Source organism: Aulonocara sp. 'chitande type north' Nkhata Bay, linkage group LG7, assembly GCF_057382095.1.
Source record: "Aulonocara sp. 'chitande type north' Nkhata Bay isolate Kocher_YH1m ecotype deep benthic linkage group LG7, A_spYH_male_GT1.1, whole genome shotgun sequence".
Classification (NCBI taxonomy): domain Eukaryota; kingdom Metazoa; phylum Chordata; class Actinopteri; order Cichliformes; family Cichlidae; genus Aulonocara; species Aulonocara sp. 'chitande type north' Nkhata Bay.
In genome coordinates this window covers 30346338-30367970 of record NC_141350.1, presented here as the reverse complement: position 1 = coordinate 30367970, position 21633 = coordinate 30346338, and the positions used below count along the sequence as shown (strand labels likewise).

At 42.4% G+C, this 21633-nt stretch overlaps 1 protein-coding gene across 1 annotated transcript; it reads right to left on the bottom strand.

The window, feature by feature from the left end:
• Positions 1–7628: 7628 nt before the first annotated feature.
• On the bottom strand, positions 7629–8872 carry LOC147325436 (uncharacterized). The gene has a single exon (XM_086299936.1). The coding sequence runs from the start codon at positions 8836–8838 to the stop codon at positions 8146–8148; it is 693 nt and encodes a 230-aa protein (XP_086156062.1). The 5' UTR covers positions 8839–8872; the 3' UTR covers positions 7629–8145.
• Between the last annotated feature and the right edge of the window lie 12761 nt (positions 8873–21633).

The following is a 21633-nucleotide window of genomic DNA, read 5'->3' as shown; positions in this document are numbered from 1 at the left end:
GAAAGGACAGACAGTGAAGGTTGAGAAAGAATTGCACTTAATAGATTTTTTCAGACGATGACAGTACTGGTAGCTTACTCTAGAAAAATGGTTGAATCATATTCCGTATAGTACTTACTTAAAATGAACACACTTCAGTCCTCCTTAAATGACTGACAGCATCTGAAATGAAACAATGACAGATTAAGACTGTAAGAATATATGTTTATAAATGCCTAATACTCCAATCTCATATTTATTCTATCTATTAAGATGGACAAATTCTAAGCATTTACCGAGCACTTGACTTGTTTGAAGTGAAGGTAGATACTAAACGTATTCATTTGACTGTACTTTAGGCAATAATAATAAAGCTGAATTTAATATTAACAATAGATAATTAGGAATGTTTTGCTCATTTTTATTTCACCTCACCAGGTTACAAAAGGAGCTTTCTCAGCAGGTCACTCTTCTCAGCTACCCTGTCAATGACCATGTCAGAGTCCAATGACATGAGAATGTCCTTTTCAGTGGCCATCAGCATAAACATCTCCAGCTTGTTTGTAGACAGGCTGCTTCGGAGTCTGCTTTTAATGAACTTGAGTGTAGAGAATGTTCTTTCACAGGCAACCTGAGTGAGGGAGAGGGTCAGCAGGTACTTGTATGCCAGCCCAAGGAGACGATAGGCATCAGACAGCATGTTGAACCGCCTGAGTATTTGATAGCAGCACAGTGGGCAATTTTTGCAAGAACTACAGCTTTTGGTCACAATTTCACTTTCTTCATCCCATTCTTCAGATCTGTCCTTTGCTGTTCTGGTCCTGTAGTCATCTACATGTAATGTCTTAAGCCTTTCCCACTGTTCAGCAAAACGTTTCAGTTCTGACTGAAGGTTATTAACTGTAGCCCTGCTGTCAAATTTAAGTAGACAGGTGCTGAGGTTTTGAAATGCATTACTTGGAAGAGAAACTGTTCTGACCTGGGGTCCAACCATGCCAAATCCGCAAAAAGAGGGCCATGTATGAGCAATCGTCCGTGGATTGCTTGAATAACATTATCCAGGATGATGTTGTGCACTTTCACTTCATATGATTTCTCAGCATTGATTTGCAACTCATCTTCAGGCGTCTCTCCGGCCATGCCTTTTCTCTTCTTGGCTCTCTTTTCAGATCTGTCCTTTGCTGTTCTGGTCCTGTAGTCATCTACATGTAATGTCTTAAGCCTTTCCCACTGTTCAGCAAAACGTTTCAGTTCTGACTGAAGGTTATTAACTGTAGCCCTGCTGTCAAATTTAAGTAGACGGGTGCTGAGGTTTTGAAATGCATTACTTGGAAGAGAAACTGTTCTGACCTGGGGTCCAACCATGCCAAATCCGCAAAAAGAGGGCCATGTATGAGCAATCGTCCGTGGATTGCTTGAATAACATTATCCAGGATGATGTTGTGCACTTTCACTTCATATGATTTCTCAGCATTGATTTGCAACTCATCTTCAGGCGTCTCTCCGGCCATGCCTTTTCTCTTCTTGGCTCTCTTTTCAGGTAGTTCAGCCTCCACTTCCATGTCTGCGTTGTTCTCCCTCTCCTCTACTTTTTGATTTGTCTGTTTCACAAATGTGTCTGCAGCTGCCTTCACAGTTGGAAAGTCCCTGGCGATACTTTTGAGGCTATCTTGTGTGGCAGTCACCATATGATAGGCAGAGAGAATGTCCATCCCCTATGACTATAGGTACTTCGACAGAGAAGTTGTTTGCTCAAACACTCTAAGAAATATCTGTGCTGTTAACACAGTTTCATGCTTCAAGAGACACTCTTTAAAGCCTCGTGCTTTGGCACGAACAGCTGGCTTTTCTTTTTCCCTCTTTTCAATGGCTTCCAGCGTCAGCGCTACATCAACGAAGAGGCCATCGTCTGGTTTTCCAAAATGTCCAAAGATTTTCTGGAGGGCATCATGCTTGGCCCACCACCGTGTCTCACCTATTGGACTAAGGCATATGTGTCTTGTCTCTTGGGTTTGCAAGCTACGCTCAGGTAAGTTTGCATGTTCGGATAAGTCCTCAGTTTCAGTTTCCTTAATTTCCTCTGTTTGTTTGTCACGTCCGGTGGGATTGTCACATTCGGTGGGATTGTCACGTTCGGTTTCATCATAAGCTGAAAACTGTCTTTGCACACTTTCAGTATGGGGCACAACAAGAGCTGGCTTGGCAGAGTTGGAAATGGACATTGGTATCCAGGTAGGTATTGGTAAGTACTCTGAGTCAAGGTCATCATCCTCCTGAACAACAGTTTGCCTTGTGTTCCGCCGAGCATAGGGCTTTTGGGAACTGTTTTCAGTTGACTCCGTGACAGGTATGAAACTATAAGGGAGGAGCAGGTCTCGGTGTAATGTTCGGACTGGTCTTTCTTTCGCTTCCGGTTTAACCGTATAGACTGGTAGTTCGCCTGCTTTTCTCAGAACCACGTAAACATCATCCTCCCATCTGTCTGCCAACTTATGCTTTCCCCTCAGTTTAACATTACGTACGAGGACCCTGTCGCCCACATTGAGAGTTGAGTCAACCACTTGCTTGTCAAAGCGGGTCTTATTGCGCTCAGCATTCTTTTGTGCGTTTGAGGTTGCGATCTTAAAACTTTCCTCCAACCTATGTTTCAGATCACTGACGTACTGTGAGTGTGACTTCTTCTGGGCATTAACAGGCAACCCGAATACTAGATCAATGGGGAGCCTTGGTTGCTTTCCAAACATCAGTACATAGGGCGAATAGCCTGTCACGTCATTCTTGGTACAATTATATGCATGCACTAGAGGATTTACATACTCTTTCCAATGCAACTTCTCATTGTCACTCAAGGTACCAAGCATTTGGAGGAGCGTCCTATTGAACCTCTCAACTGGATTGGCTCTGGGATGATACGGTGTTGTGTGTATCTTTTTCATGCCAATGATTTCGCAGAGTTCACTTATTGTCTTCGATTGGAAATCGGGGCCTTGATCACTTAAGAGTCTCTCTGGGACACCATAATGAACAATGAAGTTCTCCCAGAGGGCCTTTGCAACAGTGCGCGCTCGTTGATTGGGTGTAGGGACGGCCACTGCGAACTTAGTGAAGTGATCAGTCATAACTAATACATCTTTAGTGTTAGACTGATCTGGCTCAATAGATAGATAATCTATACAGACTAATTCGAGGGGCCTACTTGTCTTTAGGTTCATGAGGGGAGCTGCCCTCTCAGGTTTACACTTTCAGCGAACACAACGTTCACACGTACTGATCATTTTCTCAACTGACACCTGCATCTTTGGCCAGTAAAACCTAGTCCTGACCAAATCAATAGTACGGTCAATTCCTAGGTGCCCCATGTTATTGTGGAGGTGTTGGAAGACCACTGGTCTTAACTCCTCGGGTAGCACGAGTTGAAAGGAGATGTCTGGACCGGTTTGCCTTTTTCGGTAAAGAACTCCATTCTGAAGTTCAAGACGACTGAGCTCACGCAGTAACAAGGGAAGCTCAGGTAGTTCTGCTCTAAGACTGGGAGGTGGAGTCTGGCCAGTTTCTAACAGAGTGGCTACAGCGTTAAGAGCAGGATCTAACCTCTGTTTCTGTCTGAGTTCATCCTCTGTTATAGGCGGGGGAAGAGGAGAACCACCTAACAGCTCTTCTGAAAAGCTATCAGGGACAGCCGTAGCATGTAGGGCTAAAGACTCAACTAAGGCTAAGCCTGGGCAAGTAAATGACTCTGGATCCAGGCCTACAGAATTAACTGAGTGCCTTTCACAGATGGCCTGTACAACCTCTCTAGAGACCATTTCTCTGTCATCGCTGCTAAGGTGAGTGAGAGCGAATTGCCTGATCCTTTCACTTTCTTTCTGTGATACAGGATCATCACCTGGGCTACCATGAGAGCGACAAGACAGCGCATCCGCATCTACATTTTGTTTACCAGCCCTGTACTGGAGTTGGAATGAAAAAGTAGACAAGGCTGAGAGCCAACGGTAACTCGTTGCGTCCAGTTTTGCAGATGTTAGAATGTACGTTAACGGATTACTGTCTGTGACTACTGTGAACTCTGTACCATAAAGGTAGTCTGAGAACTTTTCAGTGACAGCTCATTTAAGGGCCAAGAATTCCAGCTTGTGGGCTGGATATCTCATTTCACTTTTTGAAAGTCCTCTGCTAGCAAATGCTATGGCCCTCAACTGTCCATCCTGAAGTTGGTACAGAGCTGCACCAAGGCCAATGGTACTAGCATCCGTGTGGAGGATGTACGGGAGTTTGGGGTCTGCAAAACCCAACACTGGGGCTGAGGTTAGCTTACCAATGATCTGTTCAAATGCTTCTTGACATTTTTGAGTCCATCTCTCACCAAATGGCTCTTTTGGGTTATAATACACGGAGCTTTGTTGCTTTGTGGGTCTTTTCTTCCCCTTTTTCAGTGGTGGGTAACCAGCAGTTAACTCATTTAAGGGCCTTACAATATTAGAGTAGCCCTGGATGAATCGCCGGTAATACCTAGCAAAGCCCAAAAATGACCTTAACTCCTTAAGGTTGATGGGGACAGGCCAACTTGTGAGGGCTTTGATTTTCTCTGCATCAGTTTCGACCCCACGTTCTGACACTACATGGCCGAGATACTTTTCATTCATTCATTCATTTATTTGTTCATTTTCAGGCACAACAAATACCTATATTGAACATAAAATACACAAAACAAAAAACAAAAATTGCCTGAAAAAGGAGTGGGACGAAGAAAACTTATTAAATCCCACCCCTATACTCACTCATCAACAAAAAAAACAATAAACTTCCCGCAGCTACGCCCATCATTGCATACAGACCCATCAACAGCCCCGGGCACATACAAGCATCTAAGCGGCAGCTCGCAACCAACAATTAGAGCCTTCATAACTGAAAACAGAATATATAAATTATAAATTGCATTACCACAAGTAACAGGCAGTAATAACTACAAGTAACAAACACACATACATATACATACATATATATCTACACACACAAGTACATATATGTACATACATACGCACACTTTTTTATTTTTTTTTATTTTGGAATCCGTACCAGCAATGGTAAGAGGACAGACATTACAGAGCACACTAAAAACCATCATTGAGTATACTGTGACCAGACCAACTGTTTGTAGAGAAATTTAAATCTATGAATATTTTTGCATTGTTTCAATTGTAAACTCAGACTGTTCCAGATTTTCACACCACATACAGACACACAAAAGCCTTTACGGGTTGTTCGAGTTCTGGGTAATTTGAATTCTCCAAAGCCTCTCACATTATAAACCTTTTCTCGAATTTCAAATCTAGTTTGTAAATTTGCCGGTAAAAGTTTAGTAAAAGCTTTATACAAAATTATGGATGTATTGTAATTAACCAGATCCTGGAATTTAAGTAACTTTGCCTGAAGAAAGAATTTGTGAGTATGATCTAGATAACCAGCCTTGTGAATAATACGCAGTGCTCGTTTCTGTACTGTGACTAATGGATTAGTTGTATTTTTATATGTATTTCCCCACACTTCCACACAATATGTAAGATATGGAAGAACCAGGGTACAGTACAGAGTACGAAGTGCATCTTTATCAAGGAATTGTTTCACTTTGTTCAAAACTGCGAGGCTTCTAGAAATTTTGGTTTTTATGTGTCTGACGTGGGGTTTCCATGAAATTTTATTATCAATTACGACTCCCAAAATTTTGTTTTCACTCACATTATCAATTGGTACACCTTCAATGATAATTGGTAATTCTATATTATATTTTAAATTACCAAAAAACATTGCTTTAGTTTTATTTATATTTAATGATAATTTATTTATGTCCATCCATTTTTTTTTATTAATTTTAGCTCCCTGTTTACGGTCATTACAAGATCAGTATAATCATCGCTACTGAAAAATATGTTGGTGTCATCTGCGAACAGTATGAGTTTAAGTACTTGAGAAACATCAAAAATATCATTTATGTATACATTGAAAAGTTTTGGTCCCAACACTGACCCTTGGGGAACACCACATGTAATACCAAGTTTCTCTGAATGGTAATGCCCTATGCTAACATATTGTTCCCGACCTGTTAGGTAACTTTTTAACCAGTTACCAGCTTTCCCTCGAATACCATATCTTTCCAATTTATCCAGTAAAATTGAGTGATTGATTGTGTTGAAGGCCTTTTTGAGATCAACAAAAATACCAACTGCATATTTATTTTTATCCAGTGTATCAGTAATTTCTTCTACTGCCTCAATTATCGCCATTGAAGTGGTTCTTTGCGTTCTGAAACCATACTGACCAACATTTATTATTTGATGTTTTTCAAGGAATTTTTCTAATCTTGAATTAAAAAGTTTTTCTAGAATTTTTGAGAATTGAGGCAGTAGAGAAATAGGCCTATAATTGGTAAAACTGTGTTTGTCATTACTTTTATATAGTGGTATTACTTTCGCAATTTTCATTTTTTTTGGAAAACAACCGGACTGAAATGATAAATTACAGATATATGTTAAGGGACTAGCAATATTCAGAATAACCTGTTTAACTACAGACATATTTATGTCATGATAATCCATTGAAGACTTACTTTTACATTTTAATGTGATATTTATTACTTCTTGCTCATTTGTATCTGAGAGGAACAGTGAAAAGGGATTTGATTTTATATTACTGATATTTTCATTTTTATGACACGGGATGTCCGCTGCTAGTTCAGGGCCAACATTTATGAAGAATTTATTGAACCCATCGACAATATTACTCATGTTGTGATTTTCACCATTTGCATCAGTAAAATATTCAGGATATGATGTTCCAGAAGATCCTTGTTTAATTAAGTTGTTTAACACATCCCAAGTTCCTTTTATATTGTTTTTATTTTCATATAATCTTCTTCTATAATAAAGTTGTTTGCTCGTTCTTATAATATCAGTCAATTTATTTCTATATGCTTTATATCTTTGTTCCACTTCTTTTGTTTTTACTTTGATAAACTGTTTATACAGATTGTTTTTCTTTTTGCAAGCATTAATAATTCCTTTTGTGAGCCAAGGACTTTTTATCTTTTTTTTCTTTGTCATGTATTCGTTTACAGGACAATGTTTATTGTACCACATAGTAAAAATATCTAGAAAATTATCATAAGCCTTGTCCACATCTGACTCTTCATACACCGAACTCCAATCTTGTTGTGCTAAATCGAAATTGAAGGCATGAATTGCTTCTTCATTTATTGTTCGCTTTTCTATCATGATCTTGGTATCTATTTTTTTTAAATCACAGTCACACAAAGTAAAAACTGGTAAGTGGTCAGTTATATCACAGACAAGCAGGCCACTATTAGTTTGGAAATCCATGACATTAGTAAAAATGTTGTCAATAATAGTGGCACTATGTGATGTTATTCTGCTTGGCTTTGTTATTGTTGGATATAGTGATAAGCTGTACATCGTGTCAGTAAAGTCATCAATGGCTTTTAACCTTGTTGGATTTAGCAAATCAATATTAAAATCACCACAGATAAATAGTAATTTTTGGTTCACCGAAGCAAACGTTTTTTCTATCCATTCATTAAAAGTGACAATACTTGAACTGGGTGTCCGATATATGCAACTTATTTTAACATTTCTCTTTTTTTCATTCATAATCTCAATAGTCAAACATTCCAAAATTCCATCAATAGCCATAGACATAGTTGTTACAACATTATATTTTATAGAGTTATGAACATATATAGCAACCCCGCCGCCCGCCTTATTTAATCTATTCATGTATTTTAAATCATATCCATTCAAACAAAAATCTATTCCTTTATCGACATTGAACCAAGTTTCAGTGATGGCTATAATACTAAAGGGGCGAGAAAATTGTTGCAAATAGTCCTTAATGAAATCAAAATTAGAGTACATACTTCTGCTGTTAAAGTGAATTAATGAGAGCTTCCCGTCTAGGTTAATTTCTTTTTCATATTGTTCCTGAGTGAAATAATTACAATTTTTAACAAAAGTAGAGAGAAAGTTACTTTCAGAATCTATTTCTGGATCTATTATATTATGCTCCTTATATTCACAATCTAGATCAATTACTTTCTGTTGAAGAACTAATTTCAACGTGTCCATGTCATTTCCTGGTGTAATTGATACATTGGTGTCAGTTATACTTGTCCAGATCCTCCATGTTCCTCACTATCAGTACTTTTGCCTCTTCTGGTGTCCCGTTTAGCTTAATGAAAATCTTACAGTTTGTTACCCATGTATGTTGTATTTTACCGTTCTTCTTCAGTTGCCTTGCCTTCCTCGCGATGTCTGCGTTTTTTCGTGTCAGATGCTCATTAATGAAAACATCCGTGCCTTTCAGTTTGCGTCCTTGTTTCAGCAGTGCGACCTTGTTCTTCCGATTGACAAATCTCATAACGATGGCCGGCAGTCTGTCACTCCTCCTGGGCAGTGAGTGACATGCTTCTATGTGCTCCAGGTCCATCTCTATCCCCTTGCTTTGGAGGAAGGACGCCACCTGTTGCTCCACCGAGCGGGTCTCCTCGTCGCTGGGCTCCCCGACGTTCCCGGCCACCGCGCGCGCGTACGAGCGCGGCTTGATTTTAATACCGCTGATGACCACGTCGTTCGTACGGGTGTACTGCTCCAGCTCATCCACCCGCCGCTCGAGATCCATGATCCGTCTGTCCTTCTCGGCATTTTGGAGGCGTAGCTGTTTTACCTCCTCCAGAAGCCCCAGAAGCAGCTCCTGCTGTGCCCTGACTGCGGCCACGTCTCCGCACAGCGCTCCGAGGGAGGTTTTAATGTCCTCAACCTCCTCTGGTGTTGGGCCTTTCTTGGGTGGCATACTGAAGCGAGAGCACGAGGCGGCCACCACGAGGGACCCGGAAGCAGAATTTCTGATGATGGCGCCTGGCTAGGCCTGCTGGCTGATGGTGGAGCCTGGCTGTGGCCTGCTGGCTGATGGTGGAGCCTGGCTGTGGCCTGCTGGCTGTGGCCTGCTGGCTGATGGTGGAGCCTGGCTGTGGCCTGCTGGCTGTGGCCTGCTGGCTGATGGTGGAGCCTGGCTGTGGCCTACTGGCTGATGGTGGAGCCTGGCTGGGTCTGCTGGCTGATGGAGGAGCGTGGCTGTGGCCTGCTGGCTGATGGTGGAGCCTGGCTGTGGCCTGCTGGCTGGGCCTGCTGGCTGATGGTGGAGCCTGGCTGGGGCCTGCTGGCTGATGGTGGAGCCTGGCTGGGTCTGCTGGCTGATGGTGGAGCGTGGCTGTGGCCTGCTGGCTGATGGTGGAGCCTGGCTGTGGCCTGCTGGCTGATGGTGGAGCCTGGCTGTGGCCTGCTGGCTGGGCCTGCTGGCTGATGGTGGAGCCTGGCTGTGGCCTGCTGGCTGATGGTGGAGCCTGGCTGTGGCCTACTGGCTGATGGTGGAGCCTGGCTGTGGCCTGCTGGCTGATGGTGGAGCCTGGCTGGGTCTGCTGGCTGATGGAGGAGCGTGGCTGTGGCCTGCTGGCTGATGGTGGAGCCTGGCTGTGGCCTGCTGGCTGGGCCTGCTGGCTGATGGTGGAGCCTGGCTGTGGCCTGCTGGCTGATGGTGGAGCCTGGCTGGGCCTGCTGGCTGTAATGAAGAGGACCTTTCGAAAGAGGCAGGCGCAGTAGATCTCCTGGGGAGGGAGGCAAGAGAGGACCCTGCAATCCTCTCCACTGCTCTCACTACCCGTTGTCATATTTTTCCTGCAGGACCCAGTGCAGGAGTCATACCACACAGTGATGCAGTTGGTGAGGTTTGAAAAAATTTACACTTCTCAGGTGCCAGTTTCAACCCAAACTCTTTCAACCTCAACAGGACTCTCTTCAGGCGTTGCTCGTGTTCTTCAAGAGATGATGAGAAAATTTGGGAGTGCATATGCGTCTTTTATGGTTTGGAGGTTGATGGGGACAGGCCAACTTGTGAGGGCTTTGATTTTCTCTGCATCAGTTTCAACCCCACGTTCTGACACTACATGGCCGAGATACTTAACAGAAGTTTGAAAAAATTTACACTTCTCGGGTGCCAGTTTCAACTCAAACTCTTTCAACCTCAACAGGACTCTCTTCAGGCGTTGCTCGTGTTCTTCAAGAGATGATGAGAAAATGATGAGATTGTCAATAAAGACAAGGACCTCCTTAAGATTCATTGGACCCATACACCGCTCCATGAGCCTTTGAAAGGTGGAGGGTGCGTTGGTGATCCCTTGGGGCATCCTATTGAATTCCCAGAACCCCAAGGGGCACACAAAGGCTGTTTTCTGCTTGTCTGACTCTGACATCTCAATCTGATAGTATCCCGACTTGAGATCCAAGACCGAGAACCATTTTGACCCTGCCAGAGCGGAAAACGCTTCCTCCAGATTTGGGAGTGCATATGCGTCTTTTATGGTTTGGAGGTTTAGCCTCCTGTAGTCAATGCACAAGCGAACGGAACCATCTTTTTTCCTGACTACCACGATCGGGGAAGCGAATGGTGATTCAGATTCCCGTATCACTCACATGTCGAGTAGTTCCTGGAGGTGCTTCCTCACGGCCTCCACATCATGTGGATGTATTGGTCGGGGTCTGGATTTGAATGGGGTTTCATCACTGAGCTTGATGTGGTGCTGTACTTTTTTAGTGTGTCCAAAATCTAATTCATGCTGCAAAAACACATCAGGCATTGAATTTAGCATTTTTGTGACACGATCTTTCCATTCATCAGGTAAGTCATTTCCAAAGTCAAAACTGATCTTTTTAGATTGAGAAGGATCTTCTGACTGGTCTGAAGAGCTTGACACCTTCTCTGTTTGTTCTTTGTGTATGACTCTGGTTACGGCATTAATGTCGGCTAGCACACGGCCTGAAGGGACAACAATGTCGTGATCGGTTTCATTTTTTATTACAACAGGCAGTTTACAGGGCTGCTTGGCTGGCAGGTTAACAAGACCAGTTAACACAAGCAAACCACTGGGCAAGGGAAAGGCTGATGACGGTTCGACCACTGCACATTTCTCATTAAAGGAGTTGGGGATGTACACTGAGGCTTCCAAAACTGCCGTCTGCCCTGCCACCACCACAGTTTGATGTTTACCCGTTAACTTTGCACACCCAAGACTGCAATTGCTAGCTGCTTTCTGACGTATTCCAAGGATTTTAAGGAGTGCTCGGAAGCCATAGGGGACTGGCTGAAAGTTTGCACTGGACTCACGGAAGTCAGTATAAAGGGCATCTAAAGTGTTTGTACCTATCAAAACCTGTTCTCGCGCCTCGGCTTGCAGAGGGATAACTAATGCCAGGGTGTTAACATTAATATCTGAACCCACAAAGTCCTTGGGAAAAGTGACTGAGAGCTCTACATAACCTAGATAAGGGACGGATTGGCCATTTGCACACTCTACATCCAGGAGATCGCCCAACGGGTTTATAGGCAAGTCTGAGAGATGTTGCTCATAAAAACTCTGAGGTACTGTTGTCACTTGTGACCCTGTATCTAAAAGACAGTTTGTCTCTTTGCCAGCGATAATGACAGTAGCAGAAGTTCTGGTTCCAACCAAACCCCTTGGAAGGCTTACAGACTGCGCTTTTGACTGAACTTCCTTTAAAAAGGCCCTTTGTGGTTTGGGACGAGAATTATCTCCTGAAGCCCACACTGGAGGCTGGGATTAGTTTAAATGCGGCTCATCACTGGCCCTAGTTGAAGCTTCCCAACTGGATTGTCTTTCTTTCAGCTGTTTTTTCTTTGTGGCAACTACGGATGGATTTGGTTCGTTTTCACATGATGAGGCAATGTGACCGTCCTCACCACAGTAAAAGCAGTACCAAGGGCGCGGTTTTGCATTGGTTTTAGCAAGGCTCTGTGTGGTTGAAACCTTCCTTTTCAGGGGGCAGGCCTCAACTTTGGCATTAATTGTTTGGCACTTTGACTTTGATTGCTTGGGCTGATTTTGTTTTTGACTTTCCATTTTCCAATTGTTAAGTTGTGCACTCAAATCAGCTATCTGTTTCTTTAACACGTCAAAGTCTGATTCACTGCTACTTATTGTTTGTACATTTGACATGGCCCGGTGCTTTGGATTGTTAGGGCCAGGTTTGTTCTGACCAAGATGTTGTCTCATACGGCTGACTTTTGAGGCTTGCTTGTCTTCTTCCGTGCGTAAAAGCAAGAGTAACTCAGAGAACGAAGGTGGGCTCTCTTTTCTTTGTCCTAGCTGGAGGTCACTGATGAGACTGTCCTCCCAACAGCCACGAAGGAATTGCTTTAACAATTGCTTGTCAAAATCTGACACACTGACACCCCCGCGCCGCATAGCTTTTGTGAAACAGACATGTAATCTTTGCAAATAGGCTGATGGTCTTTCTCCTTCATTCTGAAGCGTGTTCATAAATCGTGCATAAAGCTCATCACCATCTTCGACAGCTCCAAACGCAGAGTCAAGTACTTTCAGGTACTCAGAGGGTTTAGCATCTGGGCCTAAATGCTTTGTGATGTCTGTAGCAGGCGACAGAAGGCTGTCAAGTATTCTTTGTGTGCAGTTCAAGTCAGAAACGGCTGGATCATTCATGAGGACTTCAATACTCGTGCGCCATGCATCGTAATCTGCTTCATTGTTAGGGTGGGGGATGTGCCCAGGGAAGGCTCTAAACCTACTTGGCATGGGCGAGTGTGAAGAGATTTCACTACTGCGCACTACATGTTCAACTACTATTCGCTGGACACTTGGTGGATTAAGCTCAAGTGTGGGATGGAACTGTGTCGGCAAGTTAAGATCGATCAGGTTTTGGTTTAAGGTTGGGGTCGAGCATGTCCTCTAGCGAGTGGCCACTAAGATTAGCCATTTCAGACAGTTGTTTCATGTATGCTCTGGTGACATTCCTTGCATTTGCTGCATACACCTCAGCTAAACTCCTAATCTCAAATGTGATTTCAGGCTGAGCAGAGCTAGTATGTGGCAAAAGGGGGTTTAAAGTGTTCATTGCACTGGCATGATTGAACTCAGCTATCATCTGCCTGTGAAACTCAGAATGCAGATCATCTATGCGGGTGTGACGGTTAACTGAACCGTGTTTCCCCAGGTAAATAGCTACTTCTTCATCAAGGTCACTGTTGGTAAGCCCTTTTATGATTACTGAGTTAGGGATTTTAATTGCCTCTTTAAGTACTATGTCCATTTTACCAGACTTCGGTTTTGATTGTTTCTTGTTGTTGTAATATTTAATAAGATGAGTCTCACAAAATTTGATGCAAAAGAGCTCAATGATTTGGACCAGTAGGTTCGGCTACGTACAGGAGAGGCAAACTGAATGAGACTCAGGCAACTGTGAGTTTTGAAAAATGCCGGCTTTGTATTTTTCTTTTCACCCAGAAAACAAAATAAAAGAAAATATGACAAACATACAAAACATTACAAATAAAAGTGTCTCTTTTTGGTACCAGTATTTTCCTCAGTGACAACCCTGTGGCACAATCACAGTAATCACTTTAAAAAAAAGAAACCTTACCTGGGTGCACCCTTCTAAATGTACAAAGTTCACGTTCAAAATGAACCACAATCTCAATTACCAAGATCCAAATGACAACACTTGTTTGTATCTTCATAGACTTTGTTAACAAATTGCAACAATTATTAAGCTGGAGAAATAGATCCAACCACCCACACCCACTTCCCTTCCTGTTTGTGGGATGTATAGAGTGCGTAAAAAAAAGTCCTTAAAATAAACCGTCCGTAAGTGCAGGGGGATGTGTGTGAAGAAGGGGAACAACAAGTTCAAAGTGGCGTGGTGTGTTTCTGTTTTGTTGCAGCTGGCCTACCACACTCTGCTGTGCAGCACAGAACAAAGTCAGTTGGTCCTTCAACGGGGTTGGCTCGCCATCGATTATAGGATCCGTTGCAATGCATCAAAAGGAAGATACAAAGGTAAACAAAAAAAACCTGACCTGTCAACGACAGTGTCATAGGACATATTAAGTTCCTTATATAATCACAGTTCACAGTCCTATCACCTAAAATGTATTATTTGCAACGTTACCCTTGTTACAAATTGAAAATAAACAGTAAAACACACAATCTGTGCATTTGCTTCAAATGCTGTTTTTCAGTAAATTGAATAAAGTTTTCCACAAAATATTTTTAAACAATTATCCAATAAACACTGGAACATTTTGCTTGCAAAGAACTCATGAAAAGCACAGATAAACAATGAACTAGTAAAATACTTTGTTCACCGATCTCAGAAAAGAAAGGCGGAGCAGCGCAAGATGGCGCAGGAATGATGAAATGGCGTCGTCTCTAACTCCCGACCTTCGTCGACCAAACAATGTAAAAGGAACCAGCTAGTTACTTGCCTTAGTGGTACACATACAATAAAACAATCTTTCATAAGCAGCGAGTGCTAACTCTCCGTTTATATTACTTTTTTTTCCCTCCATACCTCGTTTCAGTAAATCGCCGTGTCTTTTTTCCTCACTAGCTTGCTCATGGAGAATTCGCGCGCGAGAGAGAGAGAGAAGGAAAAGCCTGTGCTCTCTCAGACGGAGATGGCAGGCGGGGCTCTGCACCACGTTTCAGCAGCTCATTGGCTTAGAGCAACTCACGCCTACACCAGAGCAGTTAACTCTTTAACTGCTGCACCTATGGCTTATTCACTATAAACAGAATGTACTGCTAAGATTAATGGTCCTTTTTTCATTTTGGTATATTTTCTCCAAGCCATCCTTAAATATGGGTTACACATGCATATTTAAAGCACCATCTGTTGCATTCCCAATGCACATGGCCTTGTCTAGATTCAGATGCTCTAAAACTCCGGAAGGCAAGTTTACAAAGTACTGCCCCGTGGATGCTTCGCACCTCACTATGGAGACAAGCCTCTCCTGCACAGCCTCAGTAACATACCTGATGATTACTGAACACTGATCATAACCTGTGATGTCCTGAGTTGTGTCTAGCTGAACAGAAAACATCCCAGCTCTCTGGACATCACTGGCGATGCTCTCTTGAATGAGATGGCCAAGTGCATCAATCACTGAGTTGACAGTTGTTTTGGAGAGTAGGGTGATGAGAGATCCTCTACCTCTTGATCCACTGGTCTGATGCAACTTCTTGCTTTTTTCAATGCAGTCATTCAAATTTTCTCCAAGGCACATATCATACTTGCCTAATAACACAATCAGTTCCAGAAAGTTACCATGATCGATGGTGTTATCACCCAAAGTGTATGCAGCCTCATTCTCCACATGCCTATAGCTGAGTCCCCTCTTCCCAAGTACTTTGATCACATCCACTATACGCTCTAAAACTTGCCGTCTCTTTTTCACTTGTGCTCTGTGAGCTGACAACTGACTGCCAGCAAACAAGCTCCTGATGTTGCCTTTTGAGCACCTTAAGGAAAAAGCTTCAGCACAGGTCTGGTGTGTAGTGCTCTTTTCATGTTCCTCTGTGCGCAGATGTATATGTCGCCAGTCACTCATGCCTGTTATAAATGCGCTGGTGTCAGTCCGCCTTGCAAATGCCAGACACACAAAGCAGAACAATAAATAGCGTTCTTTGCAATAAGTAAGCCACTTCCTGTTGGTGCCATCTTTACAGCTCAACACCCTCATCACAACTGCACTGCTGCTGTTCTGCTGTGGGTGGTAATCTAAGAAGGCCTGTAATATGGCAGGTTCAGGGCGAGCAAAGTAATCTATGCCCTGGCTCTCACTCTCCTGCTCTTCCAACTCTCTCTCTTGCTCCATTTCTCTGTCCCGCTCTTCTGTATGTCCCTGCTGCTCCGTCTCTCTCTGTTGCTCTTCTGTCTCCTCTGTCACAGACTTCTCCACTTTTGATGATAAATCAGCCTGATGCAACATGTAAGGATTGGCACAATTTGTTAAGATTTTGAGGAGTTTGAGAAACTAACCTTAAGCATAAAATAAAATTCACTATCAGTAACATCATAGCACCCGCCCAGCAGTATATAAACTCCGTCATGCTAGCTAGCACGCAGTACGAGTTATTCTAAACGACTGTAAAAACTCAGCACAACAAAAATAAACTCCACCTAAACTTGGTTTATATCTGACCCAGATAGACTGCAGGTCATAACTTCTTACCTGAAGTTCAGTTCACCTGACACTCGGACCAGCGGCCGCCTCTGGTCTCTCCTTCTCTTGCCTCCCCTTCCCTCATCCACCTGCTGGCCTCCACCACTTGCTGATGTTGCTAAATCTGTGGAATCTCCGCCATAGCCACCACCAAACAATTCAGTTATTTTTACACATTTGGCAGCATCTGCCTGAAGGGCTTGTTTCTTTTTGGCCCTAATTTTTTCTGCACCTCCTTTCCTTTTTTTGTTCTCCATTTTCTTTAGTTCATCTATAAGATTGCTAAACAAGGGGGAGGGTGCATCCGACCTCCTCGGCTGTAATTGGTCCAGCCCAGAGTCGATCATGACCAATTGGCCAATCCAACACATCCAGCACCAGAGGTGCCAAAGACCAGGTGGGTTGTAATTTGCTGGGCACCCCTCAGGAATTGGGAGATCAAGGAGGAGTCCACCCCGCTAAGTGGTGGGTGACATATATATATATATGTATATATATAAAATGTATATTATGTATACATATACATATAAAAAAAAATTCCCCGCTCGCCCCTGTGGGCGGTCAATCCTTCAAGCTCGGGTCCTCTACCAGAGGCCTGGGAGCTTGAGGGTCCTGCGCAGTATCTTAGCTGTTCCCAGGACTGCGCTCTTCTGGACAGAGATCTCCGATGTTGTTCCCGGGATCTGCTGGAGCCACTCGCCTAGCTTGGGAGTCACTGCACCTAGTGCTCCGATTACCACTGGGACCACCGTTACCTTCACCCTCCACATCTTCTTGAGCTCTTCTCTGAGCCCTTGGTATTTCTCGAATGATTTCTCGAGTTTCTCCTGTTATTTCTTTCTGATGTTGCTGTCATTCGGGACAGCTACATCGATCACTACGGCGGTCTTCTTCTGTTTGTCTACCACCACTATGTCCGGTTGGTTACCCACCACCATTTTGTTCGTCTGTATCTGGAAGTCCCACAGGATCTTAGCTTCGGCAGTGATGGGAATAACGGCGTTACAAGTAACGGCGTTACTAACGGCGTTACTTTTTTCAGTAACAAGTAATCTAACTAATTACTATTCTTATCGTTACAACGCCGTTACAGTTACTAACAAGAAAATGCGGTCTGTTACTATTTTTCAACAACGGTTTAAGCTGTGTTCAGCTTACTGCATCTTATATCATTTGCACGGAAGTAGCTGACTACGTAAGTAATCTGGATGCTACAGCTTTAAACAGCTGCGCACGCTCCCGCGGACATAATCACAATCACTGTCTGGCACAACACCTGGAGCTCAGGGGGCAAAACAATCACACGAGTGCTGCTGTTTGACTGAGGAAGAATAAAGTAGTCGTGGTAAGCCAATCACATGACCACTTAAAGACAAAGCAACAAGGTGATATATACCAGTTTTTAAATTGTGTTGATAGGCCACGTAAAACCAGAGTCATGATAAACAATATATACACGTGTTTTTTCCTGAGTAGTTTCGTCACATTTACTGTCTGAGGACAGTGCAGCAAGCACTCTCTGCTTGTGACCCAAAAAACAAAAAAAACAGGTGAAGTTTTAGGAGTGACAGCGAGAGAGAGAGAGAGAGAGCAGAAAAGAGAGAGAGAGCGAGTTTTGAGATGTGAGAGATTTGTGATGTTTAGCGTGTTTGGAGTGTGTAGTTAATGTTCCGTCTTGTGTAGTTAGTGTGTAGTGTTGTGGATAGTTTTGTGTTGTGTTTCAGAACAATGAGGCGACTGCTGTCTCCAGGTAGAGAACAGGAGAGTGATACACCTGCTGCTGTCAGACCTGCAGGTATCAGGCTGTGATGTTCTCCTTTATAGTGGAAAGAAATTTTATTTTTTTTTTGGAGTGGCACAAATAATTTTTGTGGCATCTTACTGACTGCAGAACAGCTGATTGTTATGTAAACAGTTTGAATGGTTATTAAGGGTGAAAGGTAAATGGCTGTAAATAACTTTGTTGTTTACAAAACCTGTGCATAGGATTTTAAAATTTACAATTTATATTTGCATTTAAAGTTATGAAATATGATTCATTAAACATGTCTCTGGTTGTTACAGTAAAAAAGAATATAACTTTTTCTACTCTGATTTTATGTTTTTTGTCTGATTTTAGATCAATTGTGTTAATACAGTATGTCAAAATGAAAACATAACTGTAAATTCAGACACGTGAGGTTGTGCTGAAAAAAATGATGCCAAACAAGGCAAAGGAAATAGTTTTTAAAGGTGAAATGTAGAGGAAACATCAAAAGTAGTTAAAAATGGCCAATTATAACCTGGACCCCAGAGGGATAAACGTTTTTTGTTTTTTTTTTCTTTTTGTAATGCAATAGTTACTTTTCAAGTGATTAATTACTTCTAGAATATTGTAACTCAGTTACTAACTCAGTTACTTTTTTGAAGAACTAGTAACTATAATTAATTACTTTTTCAAATTAACTTGCGCAACACTGCTCGTCGGTGTCCATAGCCAGTCTTGTCAATGATCTCACTGAGGGGGTTAGGGCCTATGCAGAACAGCAGTGGGGACAGATCATCTCCTTGGTAGATCCCACACTTGATGGCAACTTGTGCTATGGGCTTGAGTTTGGCCTCTAGCGTTGTATGTCACGTTGTCATGGTGTGTGGTCGCTTTTCAGAAGCTGGGCTTGGCGCCTTGGTTCTAGTGACAAAAACTCTAAATGCTTGGACAATTTCATGCATCATTATTTAAATATGCATAACAACAGAACTCACTCCAAACAATCTGAGCCAGCAAAGAAAATTTAACACATTTTTAAAATGTGCAGCAGCGGACAGTTTGTGTCTCACCTGGGCATTTTGTGCTTTACTACTATAATCTTGCCCTTTTGTCCAATGAACATAAAAGTAATGTTTGTCATGTCTGCGCTGGCAGACCGTGAGGAGTGGCGAGAGAGAGGACCCAAATGCAAATATGAGAGACAGAACGGAATCTGAACTAAAAGGGAGCCTTTATTCATGACTGAGAAAAACAAACAAAAAAACCAACAAAGACTAAACTGCAGCTGGATAGTGTAGTGGTAAGACTGCACACCTTTGTAGCGGAAGTCGCAATTTAGTAAGGGTCCTGGCTAGACCCCCATGCTAAAAAACCAAGCCCTATAATGGCACGGCTACGTCTGCAGCCTGTCCGTAGCTCAGACACACGCACTTCACTACATGTTCACTATATGTTGTACTGTGTATGTGACAAATAAAAAATTTGTAAGTTGTTTGTTAATTGTAAACTAACAAAACAAAAACTGGGAAGCAACTAAAAAACAAATTCATAGAAACTAAAGTCCTGAAAACATGAAGCCTGGAACGTGAAAAACCTGGGACTTGGAAATACAGGGGAGATGAGCGACAACAGACAAAGGAAGAAACAGGACTAAATACACAAAGGAAAACGAGAGGATGTGAAACAGGAGGGGAACGCAGCTGGAACTACTCTGACACAGTGAGACAGGGAGGAAGCAAAACTGAATACATTAAACACAAGATTTCACACTGTCAAAATAAAACAAAAAACAAGAGACACACACTGACATGCAGACTTGGCACTGTGACATGGAGGACTGACAGGGAGACACAGAGGGAACGAGAGCCATGACTGGGAGAGAGATGAACAATCCTGTGGACAAAACTTTACATGCATGAGAGACGAGATGGGCTACACATGGAGGCACGAAAAGGGAACAGACTAAAAAAAACAAGAAACTCAGATCCAGAAATACAAATGATTAAACCAGGAAGAACAAGGAATCTATACAATACTAAATGAGGACATCGGAACCCTAGACACACCGGGTCATAGACCCAGAACCATCACAATGTTCTCTCCATTCTACCTTTTTTCTTATTCCTGTGCACAAAAGTCAGCCGATGTTAGTGCGCAGGAAAATTTGACATTTTTCCCCCCATGATGCAGATAATTGAAAAACCTAATACTTGTGACTCAGTAATCTGATTACTGAGTTTAATACAAAAATACAATATTACTTACTGCCTTGTAGAAAAATAAGTAGTAGGTATTATGTACTTTTCCCACCCCTCTGACCACCCCACATTGAGGGGCTCTATTGTGTTATAAGGTTTGGAACGAAACCGTAGGAAATGTAGCAGGTCAGGATAATTGTTGGGGGTGATCATGTACTCCTGCCTCAAACACATCCTATTTGGCACTACGGTGTGGGAAAGTTTCAGGACAGTATATCAGCTCTAGTCATATGCAACAAATTCATGTCTTTTCTCTTTGAAGTTCATGTGCTGAGGAGCTGTCATGCTATCCAAAGTGGCACCTTATCAGCTTTCCTGTAATTTCTTTAAATTGTTGACTGTGTGCTTCAGTGTGTGCAGTGAAATATTCACTGAGATTGAGACTTTCAGTCAGTCAGTTTAAGAGTGACTGACAAGCTCGGCTGGGGGAGCAACATCACAGACCAACAGGGCCTGCACACTGCACACACTGAAGCATCTCAGCTTATGCTGTCTTATTGCTCATCTGAGGTGGTATTTAAATAAGGCCAACTAAAACCAGATGATTTATTTTCTCTTCAGGATACATTATATTCTCATGTATGAAACCTTGGAACTGATGCAGGTTGTACTCTCTTTATCTTAACTGACTGAAACAGTTGCTGACGTGGGTCTGACGTTCTGCAGTGATGTTTTGTCTGAATGGTTCATGTTCAGTCTTGTTCACTGACGTAATGAGATTTCTCGGAAAGAGTTCATGCCGGTAGAAGATGAAAACTTCTCAGGTGCTCTGACATCTTGAAGAGTAACTCCTCTGAGATGCTCAGACTCATGGCTTCTGCAGAGAAATAGGTGAGAATAAACTCATGATATCAAACTAAGTAGGCAGGAGAGAGAGAGAGAGAGAGGCTGGAAGGACTCACATTGTAGGATTTCTGCCTGTTAAAGAAGCAGCACAAACTTAATTTGGAACTTAATGCAAAGCTTTGAACGATTGATTAGTTTTCTGCAGATCTGTGTTTATTCCTGATGTATGAAGCACAGCACTGAGTGCAGTTTTTATCGACTGATCAGTGGTTTTAACTGAAAGATGAGCATTTGGTGGCGATGGAGTGACCGTGTGAGGGGATGATGGGACTTTGCTTTGCACATGCTTTGTTTGTTAAATGGGGATTTTTACATCCAGATCTGTTGAGCTTTGTAGATATGAAAAAGTTGGACCAACAGTAATCTGGGATTTGATATTTCTTATTTGCTAATTTGATTAATTATTACTTCTAATTTGCATTAACCTAAGGTAAATTTGAAATGTAAAGATGTTTTAAACATCGTTCTAGTTTCTTCTCTGCTGCTTTTGGCGTGGACACTTTGTGACCACATACTTGTAATGGTTATATCTCCACTCCACCATTTTTGCACATGAACTAATGTCAGCTGATTGTAGACGAATGTGCAGGAAAACAAGACATTTATTTTTTTGTTGTTGTGTAGATAACTGAAGGCCATTTGTAATGCAAATAATGGCATAATTGTGATTATAATGCAATCAGTGAGTTTAATAGAATATTA

Bases quoted from the DNA above. Each gene is read 5' to 3' on its own strand.
- LOC147325436 (XM_086299936.1), bottom strand. From the start codon at position 8,838: ATGCCACCCAAGAAAGGCCCAACACCAGAGGAGGTTGAGGACATTAAA.